This window comes from Triticum aestivum, chromosome 6D (genome assembly GCF_018294505.1).
Source record: "Triticum aestivum cultivar Chinese Spring chromosome 6D, IWGSC CS RefSeq v2.1, whole genome shotgun sequence".
Taxonomy (NCBI): Eukaryota; Viridiplantae; Streptophyta; class Magnoliopsida; order Poales; family Poaceae; genus Triticum; species Triticum aestivum.
Window position 1 is genome coordinate 109,573,902 of NC_057811.1, and position 17,211 is coordinate 109,591,112.

The 17,211-nt window shown below is 48.8% G+C and overlaps 1 protein-coding gene and 1 non-coding gene across 2 annotated transcripts; one reads left to right on the forward strand and one right to left on the reverse strand.

Annotated features, from left to right (window-relative positions):
* The first annotated feature begins 11,688 nt into the window (after nt 1-11,688).
* Nucleotides 11,689-11,875, forward strand: LOC123146466 (U2 spliceosomal RNA). Its single transcript, XR_006472737.1, has one exon. It is a non-coding gene; the product is annotated as a U2 spliceosomal RNA (small nuclear RNA).
* Nucleotides 11,876-14,891: 3,016 nt separating this feature from the next.
* On the reverse strand, nt 14,892-16,423 carry LOC123143925 (NPL4-like protein). Its single transcript, XM_044562912.1, has one exon. It carries the CDS (start codon nt 16,331-16,333, stop codon nt 15,086-15,088), a length of 1,248 nt encoding a protein of 415 aa, XP_044418847.1. The 5' UTR covers nt 16,334-16,423; the 3' UTR covers nt 14,892-15,085.
* Nucleotides 16,424-17,211: the final 788 nt, after the last annotated feature.

Below are 17,211 nucleotides of genomic sequence, written 5' to 3' on the forward strand. Positions count from 1 at the left end.
TTGGGGATGCCCCGGGAAGGCATCCCCTCTTTCGTCTTCGTCTATCGGTAACTTTACTTGAGGCTATATTTTTATTCACCACATGATATGTGTTTTGCTTGGAGCGTCTTGTATGATTTGAGTCTTTGCTTTTTAGTTTGCCACAATCATCCTTAATGTACACACCTTTTGGGAGATACACGCATGAATCGTGATTTATTAGAATACTCTATGTGCTTCACTTATATCTTTTGAGCTAGGCAATTTTGCTCTAGTGCTTCACTTATATCTTTTTAGAGCACGACGGTGGTTTTATTTTATAGAAATTGATGAACTCCCGTACTTCACTTATATTATTTTGAGAGTCTCTAAACAGCATGGTAATTTTCTTTGGTTATAAAATTAGTCCTAATATGATAAGCATCCAAAAGGGATATAATAAAAACTTTCATATAAAGTGCATTGAATACTATGAGAAGTTTGATTCCTTATGATTGTTTTGAGATATGAAGATGGTGATATTAAAGTCATGCTAGTAAGTAGTTGTGAATTTGAGAAATAGTTGTGTTGAGGTTTGTGAGTCCCGTATCATGCACGTATGGTGAACCGTTATGTGATAAAGTCGGAGCATGAATTATTTATTGATTGTCTTCCTTATGAGTGGCGGTCGGGGACGAGCGATGGTCTTTTCCTACCAATCTATCCCCCTAGGAGCATGCGCGTAGTACTTTGTTTCGATGACTAATAGATTTTTGCAATAAGTATATGAGTTCTTTATGACTAATGTTGATTCCATGGATTATACACACTCTCACCTTTCCGCCATTGCTAGCCTCTCTAGTACCGCGCCACTTTCGCCGGTACCATAAACCCACCACATACCTTCCTCAAAACAGCCACCATACCTACCTATTATGGCATTTCCATAGCCATTCCGAGATATATTGCCATGCAACTTTCCACCGTTCCGTTTATTATGACATGCATCATCATTGTCATATTGCTTTGCATGATCATGTAGTTCACATCATATTTTGGCAAAGTCACCGTTCATCATTTTTTATACATGTCACTCTTGATTCATTGCACATCCCGGTACACCGCATATAGAGTCATATTTTGTTCTAAGTATCGAGTTGTAATTTTTGAGTTGTAAGTAAATAGAAGTGTGATGATCATCATTATTAGAGCGTTGTCCCAAGTGAGGAAAGGATGATGGAGACTATGATTCCCCCACAAGTCGGGATGAGACTCCGGACGAAAAATAAAAATAAAAAATAAAAAAGAGGCCAAAAAAATGAGAGAATGCCCAAATAAAAAATGAGAGAAAAATAGAGAAGGGACAATGTTACTATCCTTTTTGCTACACTTGTGCTTCAAAGTAGCACCATGGTCTTCAAGATAGAGAGTATCCTATGATATCACTTTCATATACTAGTGGGAATTTTTCATTATAGAACTTGGCTTGTATATTCCAATGGCGTGCTTCCTCAAATTGCCCTAGGTCTTTGTGAGCAAGCAAGTTGTATGTACACCCACTTAGTTTTCTTTTTGAGCTTTCACAAACTTATAGCTCTAGTGCATCCGTTGCATGGCAATCCCAACTCACTCACATTGATATCTATTAATGGGCATCTCCATAGCCCGTTGATACGCCTAGTTGATGTGAGACTATCTCCTTATTTTTGTCTTCTCCACAACCACCGTCTATTCCACCTATAGTGCTATGTCCATGGCTCACGCTCATGTATTGTGTGAAAGTTGAAAAAGTTTGAGAACGTCAAAAGTATGAAACAATTGCTTGGCTTGTCATCGGGGTTGTGCATGATTTGAATATTTTCTATGATGAAGATGGAGCATAGCCAGGCTATATGATTTTGCAGGGATAAGCTTTCTTTGGCCATATTATTTTGAGAAGACATAATTATTTTGTTAGTATGCTTGAAGTATTATTGTTCTTATGTCAATATTAAACTTTTGTTTTGAATTTTATGGATCTGAACATTCATGCCACAATAAAGAGAATTACATGGATAAATATGTTAGGTAGCAGTCCACATCAAAATTTCTGTTTTTATCATTTACCTACCCGAGGACGAGCAGGAATTAAGCTTGGGGATGCTTGATACGTCTCCAACGTATCTATAATTTTTTATTGTTGCATGCTATTATATTATCTATTTTGGATGTTTTATATGCATTAATATGCTATTTTATATGATTTTTGGGACTAACCTATTAACCTAGAGCCCAGTGCCAGTTTCTGTTTTTTCCTTGTTTTAGATTTCGTAGAAAAGGAATACCAAACGGAGTCCAAACGGAATAAAACTTTCACGATGATTTTTCTTGGACCAAAAGACACCCAGGAGACATGGAGTGCAAGTCGGAGGAGCCACGAGGCGGCCACAAGGGTGGAGGGCGCACCTAGCGGGGTAGGGCGCGCCCCCAACCTTGTGGGCCCCTCGTTGACCTCCTGACCTAGATCTTCCTCCTATATATACTCTTATACCCCCAAAAACATCCAGGGGAGCCACGAAACCACTTTTTCACCGCCGCAACCTTTTGTAGCCATGAGATCCCATCTTGGGGCCTTTTCTGGCATCCTGCCGGAGGGGGATTCGATCACGGAGGGCTTCTACATCAATACCATTGCCTCTCCGATGAAGCGTGAGTAGTTTACCTCAGACCTACGGATCCATAGCTAGTAGCTAGATGGCTTCTTCTCTCTCTTTGATTCTCAATACAAAGTTCTCCTCGATGTTCTTGGAGATCTATTCGATGTAATACTCTTTTGCGGTGTGTTTGCCGAGATCCGATGAATTGTGGATTTATGATCAACTTATCTATGAATATTATTTGAATCTCCTTTGAATTCTTTTATGCATGATTTGATATCTTTGCAAGTCTCTTCGAACTATCGATTTGGTTTGGCCAACTAGATTGGTTTTTCTTGCAATGGGAGAAGTGCTTAACTTTGGGTTCAATCTTGCAGTGCTCGATCCTAGTGATAGAAGGGGAACCAACACGTATTGTATTGTTGCCATCGAGGATAAAAATATGGGATTTTCATCATATTTCTTGAGTTAATTCCTCTACATCATGTCATCTTGCTTAAGGCATTACTTCGTTCTTTATGAACTTAATACTCAAGATGCATGTTGGATAGCGGTCGATGTGTGGAGTAATAGTAGTAGATACAGAATCGTTTCGGTCTACTTGACACGGATGTGATGCCTATATTCATGATCATTGCCTTAGATATTGTCATAACTTTGCGCTTTTCTATCAATTGCTCGGCAGTAATTTGTTCACCCACCGTAATAATTCCTTTCTTGAGAGAAGCCTCTAGTGAAACCTATGGCCCTCGGGTCTATTTTACATCATATTAGTTTCCCATCAACTTGCCAATTTCTGTCGTCGTTCCCTTACTTTGCAATCTTTTACTTTCCGTTTCATAAACCAAAAATACCAAAAATATTACTTTACCGTTTATCCATCTCTATCAGATGTCACTTTGCGAATAACCGTGAAGCGATTGACAACCCCTTTGTCGCGTTGGTTGCAAGTTGATGTTTGTTTGTGTAGGTATTCGATGGCTTGTTGCGTTGTCTCCTACTGGATTGATACCTTGGTTCTCAAAACTGAGGGAAATACTTACGCTACTTTGCTGCATCACCCTTTCCTCTTCAAGGGAAAAACCAACGCAAGCTCAAGAGGTAGCAGGCCCTTCTCTGCTTTGAATGCTGGTGGTTGGGCATCGCTCGCCACCAATACGGCGCCTTGACGAGCTGCCAACCATCCTTGGAGAAGGCGCCGGGAGACGCGGCAGGCTCGGGGCTCGAGCGACGCGACGTCCACGCCGCATGTCGGCGGGTCTTGAAGGCGTCTGCAGGAGCAGTCTTGAGGCATGGCCGGTGCGCGCCTTGAAAGGGGAGAGGTGGAGTTGAATCCAGCACGACCGCATTCAAGGCAAAGCGAACCGAGTGCTGCAGAACCTCGCCCCCTTACATCGGTGGCAACCAACTGGGAGTCAACAACGAAGGAGGAATCTGAGGTAGCGGGCAGCCGCGGCGGCGAATCCAGATCTGATAAGCACGCGACCAGCAGCGGCGAACGCGGGTCAGCAGGAGCGTCTCGAGGCACGAGAGGCCAGGGGAAGCCCGGCGAGGGGAGCGGGGATGACGGGGGTGGGTGGGTGGCCTGGGGACTGATCTGGAGCGGGGCTGCAACAGCGATGGTGGCTGCGGGCGCCGGAGCAGCGCGTAGCAGGAGCGTGGGCGTGGGCATGGAGTGTTCTTGACTCTTTGCTAGCACTTTTGGGTTTTACCTTTCTTTGAAGCACCAACCTTAGAACAATCGCAATTTTTTACTTACATGGCCCCTTTGGGGTTTGATGAAGTAACTGGTTGTTTGGATGTTGTTGAAGCCTTTGCTTGGTGCAAGCACACACTTATGCTCCTCTCCCTTACAATGCACTCTTGCGGCCTAGAATTTCTGCATTGAGGTAAAAGCACCAGTGGTCCTAGAACTTGTTCAACATGTGATGGTTTAGTCCTAGAACTTGCAAAAGTTAACTCCACACTTGCACACAATGTGCAGATTTAGTCTAAAGCCAATCAGAACATGACATGTGGCGCCTTGCTGGGTGAGCTGGTCAATAGTGCACTTTTACGGATAGCTCCTTCCATTTTTTTGAATCAACCTGCAGTACACGTAATTCCTAGCCATCTCGTACAATCAAAGCTAGGCGCCATCCGTCAATATGTACAGATTTAAATGAATTAAGCCTGTTTGATTCCCTTGTTAAGAGGGTCCATCGCTCCCATATCTAGGAGTGTTCATGTTTTTCCGCATGTCCGCAGCATTACTTGCTTCCAGCATGCGGCGCGTAGCTCCAACGAGCGCAGTGCCCGCTTGTAGCAAAAGCACCCAGGTTGCAGCGGCTGCGCGCCTACGCCATCATGCCTGTAAGACATATGATTTGGGAACTGCACGACACCCCTAAACCGGGGTGTGGCTATCTCATTATATAGAGGTACCCAAGGGGTACAATACAACGTTACAGTATATCTGTACAGAGGCTACGTATATATAGTCTAACACTCTCCCTCAATCTTAACTATGGCATGAAGTACAAAGCAAGTTAAGATTGCGCCTACAGCCTACAAACTGTGGTTGTGGAAGAGGCTTCGTGAAGATGTCAGCAAGTTAATCCTTTGAAGAGATGAACTTGATACAAAGTAGCTTCTGTGCAACACGTTCCCGAACAAAGTGATAGTCCACCTCAATATGTTTTGTCCTAGCATGAAACACCGGGTTAGAAGAAAGATATGTAGCACCGATGTTGTCACACCACAGAACCGGAGGACAAGCGTGAGGGACACACAACTCTCTCAATAGAGACTGTACCCATATAATCTCAGTCGTCGCATCAGCAACAACTTTGTACTCAGCCTCAGTACTACTGCGTGACACTGTTGCTTGCTTACGAGCATTCCAGGCGATCAAGTTTGGACCGAGGAACACCGCATAACCCCCCGTGGATCGCCTGTCATCAGGACTACCAGCCCAATCTGCATCAGAAAAAGCTGAGAGCTCATACGAAGGTGCAGGCTGAAGGAGCAAACCATAGGAAGCAGTAAAACTAACATAGCGCAGAATACGCTTCACAGCTGACCAGTGAGACGTCCTGGGTGCATGCAGAAATTGACACACACGGTTGACTGCATAGGAGATATCAAGCCTGGTAATAGTAAGGTATTGCAGACCCCCAACGAGGCTGCGATACTCAGTAGCATCATCAGATGAGAGAGAGTCACCATCAAGAGCAGACAACCGATCAGTGGCAGACATCGGAGTGTTAACATGTTTGCATTTGAGCATTCCAGCACGTCGCAACAAGTCCAAGGAGTACTTCTTCTGAGTGAGAGTCAACCCAGCAGAGGACCGTGAAACCTCAAGACCAAGGAAAAAATGTAGAGCACCTAAATCCTTGACAGCAAAATCATCACGGAGAGCAGTGACAAGACGATCAGCAGCAGCAGCAGAGGAACTGATGAGAATGATGCCATCAACATAAAACAAGAGATACATCGTAACCTCATGGCGCTGTAGGAGAAACAGCGACGTATCAGCAGTGGAGGGAGTAAACCCAAGGGCCCGAAGAACAGATCCAAGGCGAGCATGCCATGCACGAGGAGCCTGTTTAAGTCCATACAACGCCTTAACCAGTCGATAGAGATGATGAGGTCGCGTCGGATCAACAAAGCCAGACGGCTGACGCATATAAACCTCCTCCAGAATTCCATGTAGGAAAGCGTTCTGCACATCAAGCTGACGAAGGAACCATCCACGAGTAACCGCAAGAGACAGTAGTAATCGAATGGTAGTAGGCTTGATGACTGGACTGAACGTGTCTTCATAATCAAGACCATACCTCTGTTTGAAACCCTTGGCAACTAGCCGTGCCTTGTAGCGTTCAATTGAGCCGTCAACATGTCTCTTGACTTTAAAAACCCACTTGGAATCAATGATGTTGACGCCAGATACTGGAGGAACCAGATGCCAAGTGTCATTCTTTTGTAGAGCTTGAAACTCCTGTTCCATTGCATCACGCCAGTGAGTAATACTCAGTGCTGCCTGAAAGTGACGAGGCTCTGCAGTGGGATCGGCAGCAGTGTGAGCCATGCACGCAGCAAGCCTCGCAACCGTCCCATCCGTGCGTTCCTTCGGACAAAAGACACCGGATTGACTCCGTGTTCGAGGACGAAGAGTGACAGCAGGTCCTGCTGGCAAAGTCGGTGCAACAGGTGACATTGACGAGGCCGGCACAGAACCAGGCTCGCAAGAGGCCGAAGTCGGGCTGGTCGGCGACCCGAGCGCCAAGACAGGACTGGCTGGGCTAGTGGAGGCAGCCGCCGGCCCAGGCGAGAGGCCTGGCAGCGGCCCGGACGAAGCAGCAGCCAGCGGACTAGGCGAGTCCAGCTGGGAGTCACGCGAGCCAGGCGAGGCTGGCGCTGGCGAGGCCAGCATCGGGCCGGGTGGGGCCAGCATGGAGCCGGGCGTGACTGGCCCCCGCGGGGCCAGCGCGGAGCCGGGCGGGAGCGGCGTTCGCGGGGCAGCCGCCACAGGTGAGGCGGGGACGGGTTGGCGGGTGCCGCCCGACATGCATGGCGCACGCACGTCCCGATCAGAAGACTCATCCATTACCTGTTCATCAAGTAGCTCTAGCCGAGCACCTCGTCCAATACCTGCAGCATGATTAGGAAGCAACGCAGGGGCATATGCAACATCCACAAATTGATCAGGCGTAGGTATGGACATGGGCACCGGTAGTGTAGAAGTAGTAGAGTTAGTCGGAAGTGCACGAAAAGGGAATACATTTTCATCAAACACAACGTCACGAGAGATGTAGACGCGATTGGTAGGAACATGTAAGCACTTGTACCCTTTGTGAAGAGAACTATACCCGAGAAAAACGCACTTCTTAGACCGAAACTCTAGCTTGCGCTTGTTGTACGGACGTAGGTGAGGCCAACATGCACACCCGAACACTTTGAGGAATGTGTAGTCTGGATTTTCATTAAGCAGGAGTTCGAGCGGGGTTTGCATTTTCAGAAGTCTCGAGGGAAGCCTATTTATGAGAAAACAGGTTGTGGAGAAAGCATCACTTCAGAACCGAAACGGGACGGATGCATGAGCTAGCAAGGTTAGGCCAGTTTCAACAAGATGACGATGCTTACATTCGGCAGTTCCATTCTGCTGATGTGTATGAGGACATGACACGCGATGCGAAATCCCAAGTTTGTTAAAAAACGAGTTGAGGTTGTGGTATTCACCCCCCCAGTCGGATTGTACATGGATGATTTTCTGCTTAAGAAGACGCTCAACGTGTGCTTGAAACTGAAGGAAGGCATCGAACACATCAGACTTACGCTTAATAAGATATAACCAGGTAAACCGACTATAAGCATCAATAAAGCTGACATAATAATTGTGACCACTAACGGATGTCTGGGCATGACCCCATACATCAGAAAACACAAGCTCAAGAGGATGTTTCACAACACGAATAGACTCTGAAAAAGGAAGTTGATGACTCTTGCCCTGCTGACAGGCATCACAAATAGTTTCAGCAGTTTTATTGGACACAACTGGTAGATCATGACGATGCAAAACATGTCGAACTATGGGAGCCGCCGGGTGACCAAGGCGCGCATGCCAGTGTGTAGGTGACACACGAACACCACTGAACGCCTGAGGAAAAGACGGCATGGACGATGGGTACGACGCATCAAGTGCATACAGGCCATGGCGAGGACGGCCGCTAAGCAGAACGGCCCTCGTGTCCCGATCCTTGATAAAGAAACGAAAAGGGTGAAACTCAGCAAGGACATTATTATCACGAGTAAGTTGAGGAATGGACAACAAACTACGCGTAGCAGAGGGAACACGAAGGACATTGGAAAGATGCAATGTGCGAAAATTGTGTGCAAGGAGAGAGGCCTGACCAACATGGGAGATGCGCATACCTGCTCCACTGGCGGTGTGCACCTGATCATGACCATGATATGGCTCCTGAGTAGAGAGCTTGCCCATCTCGCCGGTGAGGTGGTTGGTAGCTCCAGTGTCCATGTACCATGCAGGGTTGATGGAGTAAGACGGTGTACGACCATGATCATGACTCGTCACCGCGGCAGCGGCCTGCTTGTCGTTCCCTTTGCCATTGTTGCCGAGGCCTAGAAAGTCTTGCTTGTAGCGACGATGACAGCGAGAGGCAATGTGGCGCTCAAGGCCACACAGCTGGCAGGCATGCGGAGCACCACAGGAAGAACAGCACACCACCGGCCGGTTACCGCCCGTGATGGTCGGAGCATTGCCCCGCGAGGCCGGTTGTGAGGACGGCGCCGGTCGACCGCCTGAAGATGATGATCGCGGGGGTTTGCCACGAGTCGCGGCGTTGGCGGAGGCAAAACTGGAAGAGGCGCGGCGCGCCTTAATGCGTTGTTCACGACCAAGGAGTCGTGCATAGAGCTCACGAGGTGGGAGCGGATCATCACGGCCATGGACATTCTCAATGAGATTGCCATAATCATCATCAAGCCCGTTGAGCACGAAGGTGGTGAACTCCTCATCCTGCAGTGACTGGCCAACTGAGGCCAACGTGTCGGCGAGACCCCGCATCTTGTTGAAGTAGTCTGTGATGCTGAGGTCACCAAGCTTAGTCTCACCCAGCTCGGTGCGTATAGAGTGAGCACACGCCTGAGACTGAGAGGCGAAGCTGGTGTGAAGCGCCGCCCACGCCTCCCGGGACGTAGCAGCGAAGATGACCAGCGACGAGACGCTCGGGGTGAGCGAGGACTGGATGGCGGAGAGGATGGCCTGATCCTGGGCCACCCATGTGTGATACGCCGGGTGATGAGGGGGCGGACACGGGATAGACCCGTCAACGTAGCCCTCCAGATAGCGACTCCGCAGAAGAGGCAGCACCTGGACACGCCAGGACAAGTAGTTGTCCGGTGCGAGCTTCACCGGCAGCAGATGCGAGAAGTAGAACGGTGACGACGCCGGGGCCGGATCACCGTGAGCGTGCGGCGATGCATAGAGACTCATCGACGGGGCCGCCCCGGGGTGCGCAGTAGGCACCGAGTAGGGCGGGTAGGAACCAGCCACTAGGGCCCCGTAGGATGCCGAGACCGGAGCCCCATGCAGCGAGGGAGCCGCAGCCCCTTGCGGCTGCTGCGATGGCGCCGGGTAGTGGTGGATCAGCGCCGGGTAGGAGTGCGGCGCCGGGTAGGAGTTCGGCTGGGGCGCCAAGTAGGGCTGGGGTGGCGCCGGGTAGTGTGGCGGCGGCGGCGCACCGTAGTAGTGAGGCGAGGGCGGGGCACCATAGAGCTGCTGTGGGGCGGCGCCACGTCGTGTTGGGGCAGCGCCGGCCAGGACGACGCTGGCGGCGGCCCACCATGGTGCGGCGCAAGGACACCGCCCGCAGGAGGATCAGTGCCCGATGGCACCGCGACCCTCGAGGAGGCCGCGCGATCACCCGATCCGATCGGGGAGTGGGGCGATGGAGAGGCGCCGTAGGCCATCACAAGAGGCTGCGAGGCGAGAAACGGCGACGCAGAAGCAAGGGCCGGCACCGCGGCGACAGGAGCGACGGAGGTCGGCGCGACGGCGGCGGTGGCGGCGGCGGCAGCGGAAGACATCGTAACCTAATTTGATACCATGTAAGACATATGATTTGGGAACTGCACGACACCCCTAAACCGGGGTGTGGCTATCTCATTATATAGAGGTATCCAAAAGGTACAATACAACATTACAGTATATCTGTACAAAGGCTACGTATATACAGTCTAACCACGCCGCCAGCCGGCTCGAGCTATACTCCGGCGAACGTGCATGCGGCAATGATGCATCCATTGTAACTTTGATGAGCGGCGGTGCGGCCGGCCGACTCGAACTAAACTACGGCAGACTTGCATGCCGCAATGTGCATCCGTTGTAACTCCGACGAGCGGCGAAATCAATCAACCCAAGGCTATTGTGCACGTACTACATAGGCGGATCGATCAGGAGCTATACAAAGCATCGGCTATTAGTAACTCTCGATCGGAAGCCAGCTTCGTCTGCTACGGTCCGTCTCGGCGTACGAGAACCACGTCGGGATTGTGCCAGTGTTGCTTCATCGTCGTTGTTGTGTCTCGCCATCTTCGGAAAGTACTCCCTCTGTAAACTATTATAAGAACGTTTAGATCACTATTTTAGTATTCTAAATGCTCTTATATTAGTTTACGGAAGAAGTACTAGGCATCGGCGACTGGGCCAAAACACCCTCCTCCTCCTCCACCTATATATACAGAGAGCCCATCCATGGAGCAACAAGAAAGAGCTCACCACCGAAGCAACAAGAAGAGCTAGGAGTTCCCAGTCTCGCCGCAGAGCAACTTGGCAGCAGCGTAGGATTACATGTATTGCAGTTGATTGGAAAAAACAACCGGGGGCCATTCGTAAAAGTGCACTGTTGACCCGCTCACCCCGCAAGGCACCACATGTCGCATTTTGATTGAGTTTGGACTAAATTTGCACATTGTGTGCAAGTTCTAGGATGGTGGAGTTAACTTTTGCAAGTTCTAGGATTAAACCATCACATGTTGAACAAGTTGTAGGACCTCTAGTACTTTTACCTCTTTTGTATTGGCTCGTTGTTATAATGCTTGGATTCGTAAGCGTTGTCGTATGTACAGGTTTTTATTTATGCGTATATATGCGGTTCATCACCACGATCGCTACGCATCACCAGTGAATAGTGATGAGCTGCTCACCTGAGAACGCAGTGATCACTACGCCCACGCGGAGTTGTGGCCGGAGAAACTTGAACGCGACGGACTCGTGCGGTGCGGCGGTCTCGGCTCTCGGCTTGGTCTGGTCACCTTTGGGCTCGCCCTTGCCAGCACGTCAGGGACAGCGAGCGAAACGAGCAGAGAAAAACAGAGCCCGCGTAATACTGGGCCGTGGAAGGATGCCGCCGTGGTGTTCTTGTCGGGCCTGTCGAAGCCCAAACGAACGAGAGGCGCATACCCAGGCTCGGCTGGTTGCCCGAGCGACCCTGCTCTTTTGTTTCGTTTCGTTTCGTACCACCTCGCTTGCGGAGGAGGGAGAGGCGGTCGAGGTAGCTATAAAACGAGGGGGAGAGCAGCAGCAGAACTCATACCTTTCTCGGCCTTTTGACTAAGATCAAGTATCTGTTCTTATCAATTTAATATCTGATATGTGTGTCATGTGCTTACAATGATATTAAATTTATTTTTTATGAGGGAGGGTTCACTCATGGCTTGCCACTGGGGCCTTGGGTGTTGCCTGGGCGTTGCACTACAGCCCGGCAGGCGCACCCCAACCAAAACTAAGTTTAAAATTTTAGTTCCCTCAAAAAAAGTTTGAAATTGTAGTCCCTCTGTACAAAGAGGTTTGAGGACTGTTTATATCCTTGAAAATAAATACAGATTCAAAATCTTATGCCAAGACTGTTAAACCTACTTGGTCATCAGCACGCAGTTGTTCTGAAATTTGGTTCTTGTGTTTTGTTTATATATATATGGATCGCCTCATTGTGATTTTCTTGCCTACTTGGTCATGTGCACGCAGGTGTGTTCTGAAATTTGGTTCTTGTGACAGTTTGCGTATGGATCGCCTCATTGCTGTTGATTTTCTTGCCCAAGTCTATTGACACGTTGTTCATTGATGGCCTAACTCGTTGCAGCAGCTAGCTATAAGGGGGAAAATGAAAACAACACCATTCTGAACTTGTTGCAGCAATGATGGAGCAAAGCTAAGGTTAAGAACATTGATATAAATCTCTGTTCTGCAACTGCAACATTGCCACCTAAACAGACAAGTCAAGGAATCACAACACTTGTTTTCTCAAGCGCTTCCATTATCCGTGTGACTGTAGTGTCTGTGCCAGCCCAACTTCACATAACTTGTTCACATAATCTTGTTTACCGTTGTGTAAGTGCACGAGTGCAAGACTGATGTGTCAGTAATGCCACAGAACAGAGATTTGTATCATCTGCATTATATTATTTGTTTAAGCTCAGTAACTCTTGCTTTCTGGCAGATAGTTACATTTTCATGTGCATGCTTATGAATAAAGCCGTTAAATAAGATACAGACAGGAAAGTACAACACTTATCTAAAAAAAAGGAAAGTACAGCACTTTCCACTTGTCAACGCAGATCAGTATATAGCAAGGATAATATCGAACATCACATACCACACCAGCCAGTATCTACATAACCCTACCACTGCATCTAGAAAATAAAGCACTAATAATAAGCATCTCTTTTTAACAGAAAAAAAGATTGCCGCAATCACTGAGAGAGATGATAATAGATTAAAAGCACTTCTATTGTGCTACTGTAAGGCACTCTAATCAACTGAGTTTTCCATTCTGATCCTACTAGTGAGAAGAATAAAATCCTAACGGACAGGGTAGAAGTTAATCATCAAGATGTTATTCTGATGACAAGAATTGTTGATTGCCTCGGAATAAATCAGTGCGCTCACTTTCACTTTGGAAAATTCAGGACAGTGATAGCCAAATGGAACCCATCTCGTTACAGATCAAATGGAATCACCAACCTTTCCATTCACTCGGCCTAGCATTGTGCGTACAGTTCAGATGGTTAGCGGGCTAAGAACCTTATACTACATGTCAGCCTAGATCCAACCTGATGCCTGCAGCCTCAAGAGTCCCACTGGACGCATAGCGAGAAGCTGCAACGCTGGGGTCATCAGCACATATGGTTCATCTCTATCCTGTAGTTCCTAGTACAGCGGCAGTGTTATCTGTCAAAGACGAGCTGCAGCAGCTCTGCTCCAACCTGAATGCGTGAGGCGCTGGGGACTCCTACGAACATCTCCTGCTGCTTCAGATATGCCGAATTCATGGGGGCTATTGCTTCTCAGAGCCTTCTGCTGGGGAGTGATCCCACAGAGGATGGGGTGCAGGGAATTCCTACGAACATCTCGTGCTGCTTCAGTTATGACAAATACATCGGGCCTATTCTCAGAGCCTTCTGCCGGGGAGTGATCTCACAGAGGAGGCTACTGTCCTGACGGACGAGGAAGCTACTAATCGACAGAGGCGTGCTCGTGAAAACAGTGCTTGTTGCTCCCGTTGTCCATCTACTGGCAGCACCGGCAAGCACCAGCACCGTGTCATCACAAGAAGCGAGCAGCTCAGACATAGGAGCATGCTGTGATCAAAACTAGAATCCCAGATTTTTTCCGATAAAAATGGATTTTTATTGATTCACAACGGCGCATCAAGAGAATACAGGCATCATGAAGAACCTGTTGCTGGCAAAGGAAGCCACACAATATGTTACCTATGATTGCGTTCTCAAGCATCACCACCTAATTTTCATCATCTTCATACAAACCACTAGACCTTTACATTCTTACATTACTAGTTCCAGTATCACTACCAGTCAGGCTTTTCTTACTAGTACTATATTTAGAGGCATTGGTTCCTCTGCTTGAAGTGTTTTCATCTCCAGTAGCCATATAATCAATATACATTCCATCATGTTCACCCCTTAGCCCCATTTTCCCATTTGTATCGCTGCTTAAATAGCTAACCTATATCCAAAGAATTACCATTGAGGCCAAAGATAGATCCCTACATCACACCTTCACTCTACCTGCCTAAAAGAGATTCTGGAAAAATTCCTTGTTGATCCACATCTATAAGAGCCCCAAAAGGACTCAAAATGGTCTAAGGCCGCACTCCATCCACACTACTTTTGTTGTAGTCCTCTGATTTTAACACAAGCCTTCCTGGCCTTCCTGAGTATCAAAAACTCCAGGCCTTACTTCCAAACTTCAACATTATATGTCATCCCTCCTTGAGCAAACCAAAACATGGGTATCCAACCACTTGTTCTACTTGGATACGTGGAGGAAATTTGAGTAGAAAAGATCAGTTCAACATCCTAACTTTCTTGTAGATAACTAAACGAGTAAAATGCGTCTGAAGGTATTCCAGGTGTGTCGGTTGGGTCATACTAGTATCAGGTCCTAAAAGTGGATAAGTGGTTCATCACAAGTCCTACCCAGGTCAGACTTGCCCTCATGGCGCATTGTTTGATGGCACATAGACTATTTTTAGAAATATAATAGACCCTCAAAAGTCATATCTTCAGTTTCATTTTTCAAAACCATACAAGAAATTGATCAACCCTTGCCCAATCCCCCTATTTGTGTTGGTTGCTATCTCAGCAAACTATCTCAGTGGTTACCATCTGAGTGAACTGGCCTTGCAAAATCAATGTTTGTCCCTTTCCCAACATATAGGCAATGCAAATGTAAAAAAAACTAAACATCTAGGCAATATACAACCACCAAAAGACTTGCGTTTCAAGCAGTATATGACCAGATTCAGCATCAAAATGAAACATGTCGCCCTTTGTGCAATGGTAATCGCATATACGAGTTTTAAACAAGACTTACACACCTGAGACATTCATATAAATCACACATGAGATGATACTGAGAGCAAGCTGCTAAATGACACCGTGTCTTTGTTTCAGGAAACCCTCTCTGGTTATGTTTGACCTGCCAAGGCGTCGATCAGGAGCCGGTAGCCCTCTGGCACCTCGGCCTGGTGTCCCACGCACGCAGCCAGAGTAGGCACGTCGGCCTTGACATCCAGGAAAGCAGCGATCTGGAGAAGCAGGTGGAAATCAGAGATCCGCTTGACGAACGGGAGATGCTTTGCACGATCCATGTGGCTCCTGAGAGCGTTCGCCGGCAGAGGAATCCCACGGTTTTCAATCGGAAATCCCATTGAGAGCGGGCCCTGGTGATCGGAGATCTTCACCGGCACCAGGAAGAAGTCGTTGTCCACCTCCATGGTGTCCTTCCCTCCTGCAATCACCTCCTTGCGCATCTTGGAGAGGCGGGGGTCGTCGGAGTCCTGGATCTCCGTCTCCAGCACGCCGTCCTTGAACAGCTTGACGCAGACCTCGCTCATCTGGAACGCCTCGAAGTGCACGTCCGCCGAGCCGTCCTCCCCCACCTCCAGCTTCACCACGGCGGTGACCCACTCCGGGATCCCGCCCTCCGCCTGCAGCTGGGCGGCCTGGACCACCTCGCTGTTGGACAGGGTGTACTCGCCCGTCTCGCTGGCCTTCCTCCCGACCGCCTGTGTGAAGACGAACCCCACCCGGCGCATGCCGAGCCCGTCGGCGATGGCGTCCACGCGGGCCTCCTCGTCGGCGTCCCGCATCAGGTGGACCACGTCCGAGGACCCCTGCTGCGGCGGCTCGTAGATGAAGTCGACCAGCACCTCCTTGGTCTCGGCGTCGACGCGGCCGTAGAGGAACCCCGCCCGCTTGACGGCGAAGGCGAGCGACTCGGAGACGTGGAGCTGGAAGGCGTTGGCCGAGTCGCGGTCGAAGGAGGCCGCGGAGCAGAAGGGCGCCTCCTGGCGGGTGACCCGGATCTGGCGCGCGATGAGGTCGTCCATGGTCATCTTCTTGCCGAAGGAGCCGGCGGCGGTGAGGGCCCTGGGCGGCGGGGGCTGGGCGGAGCGCGCGCCGGGCGGGTACGAGAGGTAGACGAAGGAGCCGTTGGCGAGGGGCAGGGAGGCGAGCGGCGCGGCCGGGTCGGCGAGGAGCGGCGGCTGGGGGGCGGGGAGGAGCAGGGCCGGGTCGAGGGAGAGGCGCTGGGCGGCGACGGGCACGGTGGCGCGCGCCTCTATGAGGCGCTGCAGGTCGCCGACGGTGGCGGCGGCCGCGTCCGGCACCGTGATGCGGTCAGTGCCGTCGCGGCTGCGGATGCGGAGGATCATCGCGGCGGCTGCGGATGCTTTCCTCTTCTTTTTTTTTTTCCTTCTGAGGGAAGGAATCGCAGCGGTTGCTTTGGGTTGGGTTCTGCTTGGCTACTTGCCTTCGGCGGTGGTGTATGTATAAAGGCGCGTCTGTATGAGCCCGTGTCGGACAGCAAGATGGGCCGGCCACAGGAGATTCCGCACGGGCTCTTTCTCCGATTCTGGCTGGAGTCGGTTGATGGGTCGGCCCAACAACATGCGTGGCTGGCACAAGAACGTTCAGCATGTACTAGATGAGTTTTCTGTGGGTCTCTTAGCATTTTGTTTTTGCGGCGGCTTTTCCTTAGTATTGTAGGGTCGTTATGTGGTTTAATTTCTTCTCTGGTTTTTCAGCCCTGGTTTTTTTTGTCACCCTTTGCATTTCAAATTTGATCATGCATTATAAACTATTTTCATTTAATATTTTTCATTGAAAATCACAATGTATTAAGAAAGTTCACTAGATGTTAACAAAGATCTTGATCTATACTAATATAAAAAAAACCCAAAGTTGCAGATTCAATAAATCTCGGCCATGAAACCATGCCAATCCAACGACCTATATTGCTGTAACGGCGAGCGCTCAACATGTCTTAGTGTCCAATTAATATCATACCAAATATCGACGACTACATTATATATGCAATTAACACATAATTGATATCATACCTAATATTAACATGTAATTAATTTGTACTAACTTTAGTATAAAGTTTAGTCATCTATTTTGGAACGGAGGGAGTAGCATTTACTAGTACTATATTAAAGATGTTCATCGTAAATTACAAAAAAGGTTCATCCTATATTAAATAAATGTTTGCCATGTATTGAAATAGTACTTGCCATGTATTTTAAATTAA

Bases quoted from the DNA above. Each gene is read 5' to 3' on its own strand.
- LOC123143925 (XM_044562912.1), bottom strand. From the start codon at position 16,333: ATGATCCTCCGCATCCGCAGCCGCGACGGCACTGACCGCATCACGGTG.